At 35.8% G+C, this 13160-nt stretch overlaps 1 protein-coding gene across 38 annotated transcripts in view; it reads right to left on the bottom strand.

Moving 5' to 3' along the window:
* Window positions 1-13160, bottom strand: part of RIMS2 (regulating synaptic membrane exocytosis 2) — a 457577-nt gene that overhangs the window by 331153 nt on the left and 113264 nt on the right. For all 38 annotated transcript variants that reach the window (XM_027692407.1, XM_027692403.1, XM_027692405.1 and 35 more), the window contains one exon: window positions 7545-7855. In XM_027692407.1, the coding sequence (XP_027548208.1) occupies window positions 7545-7855 (311 nt within the window). The remainder of the gene's footprint in view (window positions 1-7544; window positions 7856-13160) is intronic.

Genomic DNA, 13160 nt, shown 5'->3' on the forward strand with positions numbered 1-13160 from the left:
ATAGCTGTGCTATACAAAAACCTAGCACTGCCATGGAAAGCCAAACTCGATTGCAAATATACCAAACATCAGCACTGAATATCAAGACTTCCCTGACTGAACTCATTCTGCCTAAGACCGAGAAAAGTCAAATAGTAAATTATAGTTTTCAGTAAGCAGCATTCAACAGATATGAATAATTGAGAAAAAAAATCAAGTAATCAGTAACAGTAAGCAAAATGCAAATATCATGTTCCAAAGGAATTATTTTTGAAAAAGCACTCTACAGTAAACTGTGAAAATCAAATTCCTTAAAATCAATGTGAGATTAGCTCACTGCAGAGAATGATTGCAGCTGAGTTCAGACTATCACTTAAAGCTGGAATTAAATCTCTTGGTTTTTTGCTTAATTAAAATACTTCAGTGTTTGAAGAGGAACACAGCCATTTTAGACTATTTATTAAGGTAGGTTAGTTCTGCTGCAATTACAGAATTTTCCTCTTCTCTTTCTCTCTTCTCCAAACAGATTAGCTTTCTCTACAAAAAACCGATCCCAAATAGTAGCTACCATTGGTCAGAGGCCCAATGATACTTGGTACAGGTTCTACAGCTAGATAAAGACTCAACTGGAAATACTAATTAAAGGTATTTCTTTTAACAAAACATTATCACTTAGGGAAAATAAAAGTAGAGGGAGGGAAGCAATGCACATCTCAGAAGAACCACGCTGAAGTCAAAATGTGATTCCACGTTCTGAACGTTGTGTTAGTGTGGTCACTATTAATGTGAGGAGGAGATCCATAAAACCAACATTAGGGAACAAATAGAACTATCCAAGCAGCTTTGTTTCCCAGAAGACAGAGAATTCTGCAAAGGTAATGGAGGAAAAAAGCTTCACCTCTTTTCCAGAAATAAGAACAGAATGGATATGCTACAATCCACTGTAACCTACAAATAACAGGTAGAAGCACAGTACACACACTATAGGTAGTCTGGACTGTTAATAGACAAAGTAAATATCATTCAGGAACTCCTTACAGAGACCCTGTATTACAGATGGTATCAAACTCCTTACTCATCCTCATAAGCAGGTGTAGCTTAATCCTTGTCATAAGTGTCTATTTCATTAAAATTTCTGCACTGAAGGATTTCTGACTTTCCTGGACCCAAGGTATTTCTTTCAATAATTAAACACTGCATTTTCTCTGGCTCCCTTCCCATAAATTTCTATTGCTTCTTCCAGCCATAGTTATAAGTTTCTTTTTATATCATTCGGGATTGAGACAGCAGATAAACATAACTTCAGTTTCTACCTGAAAACTGGAAGAGTCAAGAAATGTTGATCCACACCCTTAAACCTATATATAGATAGATTAAACAATTAAAAGAGCAGCTCTGTGAAGAAGAGACTAATTTATTTGTTCTAAGCTATTACCTCAAGAATTGTACAAAGCATAACTGAAATGGAAGGCAGACAGCACAAGAAACAAAAGCAAAACCACTGAGACTAGTTTTCAGATTGACATTGATTGTACCTTATAGCTCCAAGGACTGACTATCAAAGTGATAAAAAATGATAGAATAGGAGTAGGAAGATGAATATAAAAACTTATTCAGTTGTAGTTCAAAACTGATAAAATGTAAATCTTTAGTTAATATGTTAAAAAATACTGTAGGGTCACTCTAAAGCCCTTTGCATCCTCTTCTAGCACCATGGAAAGTCAGTGTGAGCTCTTTGCAGTCGTGCATGGAAAAGAATGCTGATTCAATTTTAAACTCAACCTGAAGTATTAGATTTATTCATGAAGTGAAAGAATATAATTATGCTTTCACAACAATTGTGGGGTTTTTTTCTGCTTTGGTGGTCAACAATGTTAAAAAAAAATTCACATTATTTTTTGTGTCATACATAAAGAAAAAGTTTATAGATCCTGTTGTCCTTAATGGATGCTTCCAGACATGAACCCATCTGTGCACAGCTTTATCAGTCTGACTCTTGGATACCAACGCCCTTATTTTAAACACTGTCTCCATACAATTATTTTAATATTTATCACTCTCTTTAAATATATCAGCAGGTAAAAAAAAAGGTTAAAAAGTTAAAATGCCTCTATTTTACTTGAGATTGCTTTCAAATATGCTTACTTTCCACAGGTCCAAATAAAGAGTTTTTAATACATCTGGCCTAAAAGTTTATCAACTTAGGTTGTCAAAATAAAAAAATCCATTCAAAATCAGAGGCTGCACTGCAATGTTGTGTCACAAGTGTTGCAGAATGGCCAGTTTTCAGCTTTTCAGAAAGAAATGTAATTGACTGACTCTTTAACATTACATTGTCATATTTTAAATTGCAATAAACTACCATCACTGCTGTCCTCAGTATCAGTTGTTCATGATGAAGCAATTAGAGTTGTTTGAAAAAGATATAACATGAAACAGATGGACACAAATTTTCATTTATTTAATTCATGCTGCTCTTTGATGTTTCTAGTCTAGCTTATGCCTGCTTTTTCTTCTCTCCTCCTCTCATATTTCAGTCTTTTTTCTCTCTGTTCACTCCCTGACATCACAAACTGCAGCCCCCAAAAGACAGACCCTACACTGCCAACTCATACTGGCACTCCTTCCAAGAACAGAAGCAAAGGGACACAGGGAACCACTTTAACGCTACTGCCATTGGTAACACAACAGAATAAAGCCTTTATATGTGGGAAGCACATTTATATATTTCATAAGGAATACATGCAGAAATCCTGCATCTTCAGACCCAACTAGCCTCAACATTCTTGTTTACATTTCTTACTCAGAACAAAATGCGTTCTCCAAGCCCACTATAGCATATGGAAACCACCACAAAAATCCTCTTTTTTTTCTGAGATAAGAGGGTTGATAGAAAATAAACCGCAAAATAATGTAGCTTTGAAAGGAGAAGCCCAGGAAGAGGGAAGGAGGACATATTTTATCCGTATCTGCTGGCCTGGAAAATAAATACTGCTGTTGTGCAACTCTGCAGCTGCTCACTCTCAATTTGTTGTTTTCATTCTGGTTTTTATGATTTAATCTCATATCCTTGCAGTTAATCTGAAAAGGGTTCAGGCAGCTTTATTCATTAGTCTTGCTTCAAATCATGATCTTACAGATCATGATCTTTACAGATACCAAGAACCAATTCTCTGTTTGTGACATGGCTTACCCTCTGATAGATGCAGCAAGAATAAGTTGACTTTCTTTTTTTCATTGAATCTCATGAAATATATCCTTGGGAAAGTTTTTCTTACACTAATATGATGCATGACAAATATATATTTGTAAAACTGAAGTTATCATTTTCAAATTTTGAAAAACATTTTGGATTCATATAATACGACTAGGGAAAATAATAATAATTTTTTAAAAAAATAATTCTTATCTACCTGAACTACATAACATCATTTCAGTTATATATTAATAGCTTTGTCATCATAACCTTACTTTGGGAAGATGCATGAGTTGTTTCCTACTTTAAGAGAGCTAAGTATATAGAAAAAAGGTTTGTGAAGCAACACTTCTGGAAGAATGTAAAAAAATATTTACAATTTAAAACACTGAATTCATACGTGGAAAACTACTAAAATGGATTTCCAATGAATCCTACTAAAAGCAAGAGAAATAATTATTTAACGAGTCAAGCATGGCAACACTACCTAAAGATCTAATAATTCAGGCAAACACAATGACATGTAAAAAAGTTTTGTATCAGCGTTAAGGTTCCCTGATTCCCAGATTTTATTACTAGGATATTGTACACATTTTAATAGGATGTTGTAAACATTTGCTTTGGCTTGGGCTTTGGAATGAAGAAACCAACCATTTCACAAGCTGATTGCCTGCTGCAAAATGACTGAAAAAAAGATTATATCTGCTCAAATAATTTTGCTGCTAGAGAGAAAACACGAATGACGAGTAGTGTGGGTCTTGGGAACAACAGACTACATGAAATTTTTTGATGAAAATAAAATAAAATAAGACCCTTTTGCAAAATCCAGAATTAACGTGAAATTGAATACTACAAATCAAAGAACTGCAGCCATAAATCTAGCATCTGTGCAAAGCAGACCTCAGAATGGACCTTATGAGTCTATGGATTACTTGGAATAATATTTTGCATTTCTTTAATTCACATCATTTGGTAGTTTTCAGGGAATGTCGCATTACACTATATCAGCATCCATATTCTGCACAAAAGGTTAAGTCTGTGAAAAGCACTACGTATGGTTACAGTTCTACTGTGCTTAACATAAAACCTCCAGGTGATGTATATTCTGCCAGTCATCAAACAACGTCAAATATACCATGGCCAGTTACTGAATCCTGAGGTGTGCCTGCTGCCTCTGCCTTTATCCATGGGTTCACTACGTACAAAGCAGCAAAAGCACTGCAGCACAGATTGTAAATATTAAAGACTTTAAACTGAAAGATGGTAGACTTAGGTTAGATATAAGGCAGGAAATCTTTACTGTGAGGGTGGTGAGGCACCAGAACAGGTTGCCAATAGAAGCTGTGGATGCCCCATCCTTCGAAGTGGTCAAGGCCAGCTGGATGGGGTTATGGGCAACCTGATCTAGTGAAAGGTGCCCCTGTCCATGGCAGGTGGGGTGGATTTATACAATCTTTAATGTCCCTTTCAATGCAAGACATTCTGATTCTATTCCATAAACTGCTGATTGTAAGTACAACTTGCTCCTGGACATTTAATTACATTTTATTTTTTTCTGGAATGGATAAAATATAAGAAAAATGTCCTTGAAGAATGTGGAATCCAAAATCATCCCAGACTTCTTTAAGGCGATAAATTTCAGATCACTCAAAGAAAATCCATAATCAATTATCTATCTGTCTGTCTAAACACTTTGGGATCTATCAATTGCAAATGGGACTGTTGCATACATCAAGGGAACAGAATACTAGCCTAATGGTTGAAACAATAATAAGCAGCACATATATGGGTTTATAAATTTTAATATTGAAATTATATCAAATTATGATATATATATATTCTATGCATTACTTTGGTATAAAGAGAATAATATATTATCTTCTGCTCTTACAAGCAGCTGTATGTAATAAAATTGTGCCATGGTTTAAGTCCTAGCCCCATGCAGCCACTTCCTCACTCCCTCCCAGAGGGACGGAGGAGAGAATTGGAAGGATAGAAGTCAGAAAACTCATGGAGTGAGATAAAGACAGTTTAACAGGTAAAGCAAAAGCCACACACACAAGCAAAGAAAAACAAGGAATTAATTCACTGCTTCCCATGGGCAGGCAGGTGTTCAGCCATCTTCAGGAGAGCAGGGCCCCATCACATGCAATGGTTACTTGGGAAGACAAACACCATCACTACAAACATCCCCCCTTCCTTCTTATTCCCTCCATTTTATTTATTGAGCATGATGTTTATGGAAAATTCCTTTGGTGAATTTGGGTCACCTGTCCCAGCTGTGTCTCCTCCCAACCTCACATGCACCCCAATTTCCAACTGCCAGTGTGGCAGTACAAAAAGCAGAAAAGGCCTTGGCTCTGTGTAAGCACTCCTCAGCAATAACAAAAACATCTCTATATCATCAACCCTGTGTTCAGCACAAATCCAAAACACAGCTCCATACCAGCCACTGTGAAGAAAATTAACTCTACCCCCGCCAAAATCAGCACAAATAGTAAGTCTTTCCAGTATTATTTAGAACAGCATACAGAGATCCAAACTTAAGGCCTATCTCCATCCTTGAATTCTGAAATAGTCTCTCTCAGAGACATTGATGTTCTCTTCTAAAAACCCATTTGACCAGTAAGATGTTCATTGGGCATCATGGAGGAATCTTTTTCATTATCTCCAGAAAAAGAAAAAAGGAAGTTTATGGGAGGAACATTAGGGAAAAAAATATTCAGCAGACCTTCTATCCTTGAGTAGCATGTAATAAATATCAGATTCTAAGCACAATTGAATATGTTAATTAGGGAACATCAGTATTATTATCCAAATAAAACAGGAAGAGGATAATGACTGAAAAAACGATCTGGACTTAAACAATATGTTGAGTAGAAGTGATCACAATCAGCAGAACAGTTCTGATTTCAGGCATAAAGTCCACATTCTTCCTCTTGGCAATTATTACTTTATACTGTCCTGTTTATGATAAAAATCTACTTCAGGTAAATGCATCTTGCATATATGAATTTTTTACTCATATATCCCTGTCTCACTCTGTAAATCTGCATGCATAATATAAATACATTTTTAGAGCTAAATTGTTGCTAAGAACAAGAGCAAGAGTTTTTTATCATCACATTATTAACACAAGAGAATCTGTCTCTCCCTCCTGCTCCTTAGCATCAAGCTAGGGTGTCAGCTGTACTTCTCAGAGACTACATGTATTACTGAGGAGCACTCAGAGCCACTACGTACTGAACCCATCAGCTGAAATCGGAGCAAAGGGCAGCAAGCAGAAAAAGTTAAACAAAAAAGGTTAATTACATTCAATTTTTTCCCATATAAGACCAAAAGTAGGAAATCAAATATGGTGGAATACAAGAGGTGAGGAAAAAGGAAAACTACTTAAATTATATTAGCTGTAAAAGATATATCTGTCTAACTTATTTCAAGCTCGCAGAATAAATACTATAATGAGGTCATAGCTGGGCAGCAGAGGAAGGCTGCCAGATTACACTGCTCTGGATGTCAAATTCCAAGGCAGCTGGAGGTCTCTCTCTCATGAGCACGTGAGGGTATCATTTGTATGGAAACACGTGAGCAAGCTTGCTCTCTACTTTTGCTTCTCACTATATTTAAAGATCTATTACGATCCTGTTTAGGAAGAAGTTAAATTTATTCAATGAAACAATTTTTACTTTTATGTTCCAGTAAAATGTAGCTGCAGAGGTTGAGACCCTTCTGGTGCCTTTTGGTACAATCACCTCAAGAAAAAGGGAGGGAAGTTCCACGTCCACCCTCTGGTTAAAGCAGATCTTACTACACTAGTGCCAATAGAGTCACAGTTTCAACCAGTGCCAAGTAGCATTAACACAAATGAGTGAAGAAAAAACTTTCATACTAATGACAGTAACTAAAAGCAAGGGACTGAAAAACCATGAAGAGGCTCAAGTCATTACACAAAGATTTCACTATCTTCATTACTGTTTACTGCAAGTACAACCAGATATTTTAATTCAGTAGTCTGAACGGACACCACCTTCCACTAACCTGCCTTTTTGAGTTCTATTTTGGATTATTACAGGTTTTCTGCTATAAAGTCAGTGACCACAAAAGAAATATGGTAACATAGGACAATGACTATGATTTGACAAAGTTGCAAGCATGTTCCATGTTTTTTTTCAATAAGAAGGAATGAATACCACACATTGGCTATGACCATCTGAAACCAACAAAAGACGCCTCAGCTGTTGCTTCAAAATGGCCAGTACGTATTTTAGAGGCTACAGAATAAAAATAAGATAAAGTTTAAAAGATAAAATAAAATTTGTAGCATAAATTCAGGAGATCTTATAAGGATAAGCATTAAATACTTTCTTACCTGTCTGATGTTGTGTCACTTGTTACTTGATGCTTTACTCCTGAACCATTCTTAATTGAGTCTTGTCTTGTGAGCCCTTGAGATCTGTTTTTGTCCAAAGCTTGTGTGGATATGTCACCTGGTGGTCCTTGGTATTGAGGATGCTCCTGCAGCTTTGCTTTTTTCTCTTGAGGTGCTTCCTCGTTCCGCAGAGCTCTAATTCCTTCTTGATCAGGCTGCTGTGGTGCATGTGATCCACTGTTATAGAACCAGGCTCCTGATTTTGTGAGGATTTCTTGTTGTTTTCGGCACAAGTTACATACCCACATTACCTGTTCAGACATTTAAATGTAAAATCTGTTAGCTTGTGAACACTGTATACAACATCTTCATCAAGCACACATCAATTGATTGTTGCCATTTCCAAAGGTAGAAAGAATACAGTTTTAATTCTTTCTATTAAAATGACAATACCTCAGCTACAACATTATAAAATATGTCTGTACAACCTTGGAGAAAATTGTTTTAGAAAAATTACAAGCAAAAATAATTTTAGTCTTCTCTTGTTTCATTATTTGAAACACAAGGGAAAAACCACAGATAGAAGCAATATAAATGAAAAGGTTCTACATCTTGACATTCCAATGGCAATAAATGTAAGTTCTAAAAAATTAAGACTATAGTTTGCGGATAATAGAAAAAATGAATTAAGAAATCATTAAGCTTTTAATCCATTCTCTCACTGAGTAAGGTACTTTGGAATAGATCCTCTACTGTTGCAAACAAGTAATTTTATAATTCTCCAAAATGCTCACTGATTTACTTCCACGGTGGTCTGCATTTTATGTTTATATGAAGAAGATGACTTCAAGAAGTGACTTAATTTTCACAGCAATTTTAAATTAAAGCCATTTTGTAAATAGAGTATCACAATGTATAAGATGGTGCATCTCCCTACTTCATAGCCAAGATTTACCTTTCATTGTATGCTTACTAAATTATTAAAATTATTACACCTTCCCAGTTGTGAGATCCTGCATATAGTAATGAGGTTTTTTAATAATCTAAAATCTACTTGCTTGCAAAGCTTTTGTATCTGATCACCTTAGTCACATGCCAGTGCAGCAAACTGACAGCACCAATTATCTGTAAGTTAATTTCATATTCAGTTATTCTGTTATATGAGAATAAATAAGGATGTAGTGAATCAAATACAACACACCAGTCATGAACACAATGGTACATTCAAAATGATTGTTGTGTTATCTTAAAATTTTGATTGTAGATAGCATTAATTCACTGCAACTTTAATCCTTCACTCCTTAATCTTCATTTTTCTTTAGCCTTAGCTCAGCTTTCTTTTTCTTTTATTTTTATTCTTCTTTTTCTGCTCCTTAAATATCTTTGTCTAAGTTCATAGACAAAATTGTACCATTTTTACTACATGTTCCTTGAATGTCTACACTCAGCCTTCAATGTAGTTATAATGTCTCTAGTTCTAATCCTACACTAATATGCTTCTTTTTCAAGGGTCTACAGTTCAGGAAATTCAAAGGTTTACATTAATATTCTTCATTATTCTTTTAAATGTAGCTGGCTCCATGGTTGAATAACACGGAAGATGTAGTTTCTACCTCCCTAATACATCTAGCTCAGTCCACCAGAAGAGGTTTCAGAAGCCTCAATCTGTGTCTTACTTTTATTCTCCAGGATGTTTTCTAGTAGAAAATTTCAGCCATGCACTCTAGTCAAACTTCACAAAAAATGTTTTGATGAGAGCTTCATGTAGAGGGCTACCTGGATGCAAGATTCATACTCAAGTTAAACTCACTGACTCCTCCATTCACAAACTGTCAGGCTGGGGCAGGAAAAGGAGGCATCCCTTGCCCATTTAATGGTGGTGATCGCCCCATCCTGGTACACTGCCTAATCTTTGTATAGGGCTGATACCATCTATGAGAACTCATGTCTGCTTACATCAACAAGACAGAACAAATCATCAAAGTATGGAGGGTAGAAAAGAGAGAGACTCCCTAAGTAGCGGCTTGCTCTCTGAGGTAGGTTAGATATCCTTAGATGACATTCAAAGGTCAAAACTGTGTATTCTTCAGGCCTGGCCACCATTAAAACACAAATTCAAGAACAGGCCTGTTTTACCGTTACTAATTAAATTAGAAAGTACACAAAAACGCCAACATGAAAGTTCAGCACCCAAGACAGAAGTATTTTTGCCCTCTTTTATTAATAGCAATTAAAAGGCTTCAGTATTTCTGCTTGGTTTGTACACAGCTGAAAGAAGATCTAAACTTTCCACGTATGTGTCAGTACAATAAAAGGACCAGATCTAAAACAATTGTTGAAGTATACAAATACGTAACAACTTGAATGACAATGAGATAAAATCCCCAACATTTTTTCATGAGCTATTTCTATTAGTAGATGTCATAATATCACGAAACTAGATATTATAGTCAAAACACCTGGGCAACTATGTCCTTGGCTGACAGCCATATTTTGTCCCCAGACAGTGCACTCCAGGATGATTAGTATTATTCTCTTGTACCCAACAGAATAAGATATCCTTGTGAATGAATATGATTTCATATCTCCTCATCTAAAAGTAGAATCAGAAAGAGTACTCCTGACATAAACTGACTCCTGAAAAATTTACTTAGAGTATTTCAGATTGAAAAAAAATCACATTGCATGAAAAGTGCATATATTTATGTATTTTGCAGATTTTTTCTGCTTTTCTAAGACTGTCTAATGATAATTACAGCTAACACTTCTGATAAAGCCTTATTTTCAATGTACTTTCAATATGCAGGATTTCATAGTGTTGACCCTAACAGTCATAATGTGATTCAAATAACCACACGCAATGAGAAGAATGGCACTTGTCACACAGACACAAATGTCTGTACTTTCAGTGAGCACAAAAATTACAAGCCCTCAAATAGTACTGAGCTAAATTGCTTCTCCATCTTACTGCTGCGATGGAAGCATTCTTGCAATTTAAAAAATACTGGTAATTTTTAGTGCAGACCTCTCAATTAAATGAGACATGCTTGTAAGGTAGCATTATAAGAGCACAGATGGGAAGGTGGCATATTCCTGGACAGGATTTCTCCTGCTGCCAGGTGCCTGCGACAGACCACTCAGCAGGTCACACATGCAGAGCACGTCTGTCCCTGCCAAGTCCCCACCAGGACAGAGCGTTTCATGGGACTGTGAGGGCAGCACAGCAGAGAAGCGGAGAGGAGACTACCCAAGTGGACTGCGTGCTCAATACATGCATTTTTACAAACCTGTGAAGAACCACAGAATTTTCCCTTCTAAAACAGTAACTAAAAGGGCTAATCCCTTACATCAGAAATCTGCACTCCAGAGCAGGCACAGTACCTACTACACCCATTTGCAACTCTCCTGAGCACCTCCCTAAGGACTTCAGCAGTTGTGAACACATTTTGTACATAAACATCACTCTTGCAATTTGTGGGTGTCAGTTCTTCTCCGGATGGGGACACTGCCAATTTGAAAAGGAAAATATGGACAAAAATCGGCTCTCCAACGCTAAGTACTAGTTCAAAACTAGAATCTCAAGTGCTAGTGGCACTGGAACGGGATCTGCATTTCCGTAGGAAAGGCTGAAACACCATCTAGTGCCTATGATAGGCATTGCTGAAGTTCTGTTCAAATCAAGTTCTCAAGTGTGAAAATAGCCGCACTAAATATATCTATCTAGCCTGACATTTTCCCATCAACGCTTATATCCATTTTTTTAAAAGACAAATTTCTTTTCTTTTATACAACACTGTAAAGAAGTATTCTGAATTTGGATTAGACAGTTTACCTTAAACCTTCCTTCTGCTTTCCAGTCACAAAGGTTAGCTCCATGAAGGGAACAAACAAATTCTATCTCATATTTTATTTCTTCACTATTTTTTACAATATACTCATAATATACTCCCACTTCTGCTAATAGCTTTCATCACATAATATTAACACATTTTTTTACATAGGCCCATAAAACAAATTCTGCAAAACCTACAATAATCAGCCATTTCACATCTACACATCATAAATAATTAATGCACAAAAAAATCTCTTCCTTGCATTGTCCTAAATAAGACATTATAATTTTTTGCTATGAGATAAAATTTTTCAAAACACATTTCATGCACCACTTTAAATTCAATAAAATAGAAAATATATTCATCAAGAAATTACATCTGATATTTCAAGGAAAAAAAAGCAATTTAATAAAAGTACGACAATCATTTTAGACAATGTGAAAAGGCAGCTACCTTACAAAACACCATTCACTGTTCCCCTAAGTAGAGTGATAGATGGCCTATCACTAACTTCTAAGAATAAAATGGAAATATTACTTTATTTAAGATTAGATTAAAAAGCACAGTGTATTTGATATATTTGATTACACATCAGTCTGAGTTTGTTAGTTTAGACACTACAACCTAAGGAATAATTACATCAAATCGTCATCAGCCTTCAGAACACTACTCAGGTGTGCTGAGATGAAAAATTACTCTAGAAGGCTTCCTCAGTATTGTTGTTTCACCAAATCTATTAGAATTCACCTGCTTGCCAACAACATCTAATATATTAGCATTATATTAACTGTTGTGCTTGCTGGTAGTATTCTTAAGCAAATTTCACATGGTTTAAATATATATGTCTTTTTGTGGTTTTTTTTGGTTCTCGTATTTTATGCAGGATACGCTTCCTTAAACATTACACAAGGTAACAAGAATGCAACATTGAAAGGAAAGAGGAGACAAATGGAAGAGTAGGAAAACCTTTTGCTTGGGTCCAGCATCAGGGCAAATAATAAAGATTACTAACACACTGCTCCTAGTCCTCTTTTGGGTTATTTTTTTTTTCCAATCTGTTCCAGGTGCAAAACAACTTTATTACATCATGGAGCAATGTTTGAAGTCGTGCTGTACCAATGAAATTTCTTCAAGGATGGAGTACATCTCTCCATTAGTCACTATCTTGCTGTGGAATAGACACTGCTGAACCAGCGCTGGCACCCAGGAACATGAGTCAGCTTCCTCTGCGCAGTCACAGAAATTACGATTATATCGCAAATCTAAGCATCTTTAGCTAATATAGCCCTAGTATCAGTGGGGGTCAATGGTATATATTCCTTACCTCTAGTCCCAATTTCTGCTGATCTTTCCCCATTTTCCCTATTTGAAATATAACGGTGTTTCCAAAGAACTATAAATTTAATAAGTGGGTGTCTTGGTTCTGGGACTGTGAGATTCACTTTGAACATTATCTCCTCAGAAAATGAGATGGAACTGCTTTTCTGGTTATTGGTTTGTTTCAGAATACATTAAAATCTGCCAAAATTTTCCAGTAAAATAGCAATAGCACTTAGTTGTCCCTGTCACAAATTAAACTTTTTAGTACTCTCCTTAATATTTAGAATTCAAAGCTCCTTGAATTAAAATAGAAACTGCTTGAAGTTAGCTAAAACATAAAATTTTATCTATTTGGTTATATTACCACCAAAACATGGCTCATGTTTGTCCTAAAAAACCAATAATTCCATTTTGCTCCTGCCATCTGAAGTCTATGTTGTCTCTTACAGCTGAAAGTACTGAT

Source organism: Neopelma chrysocephalum, unplaced genomic scaffold (assembly GCF_003984885.1).
Source record: "Neopelma chrysocephalum unplaced genomic scaffold, ASM398488v2 Primary Assembly neopelma1_86, whole genome shotgun sequence".
Lineage (NCBI taxonomy): Eukaryota > Metazoa > Chordata > Aves > Passeriformes > Pipridae > Neopelma > Neopelma chrysocephalum.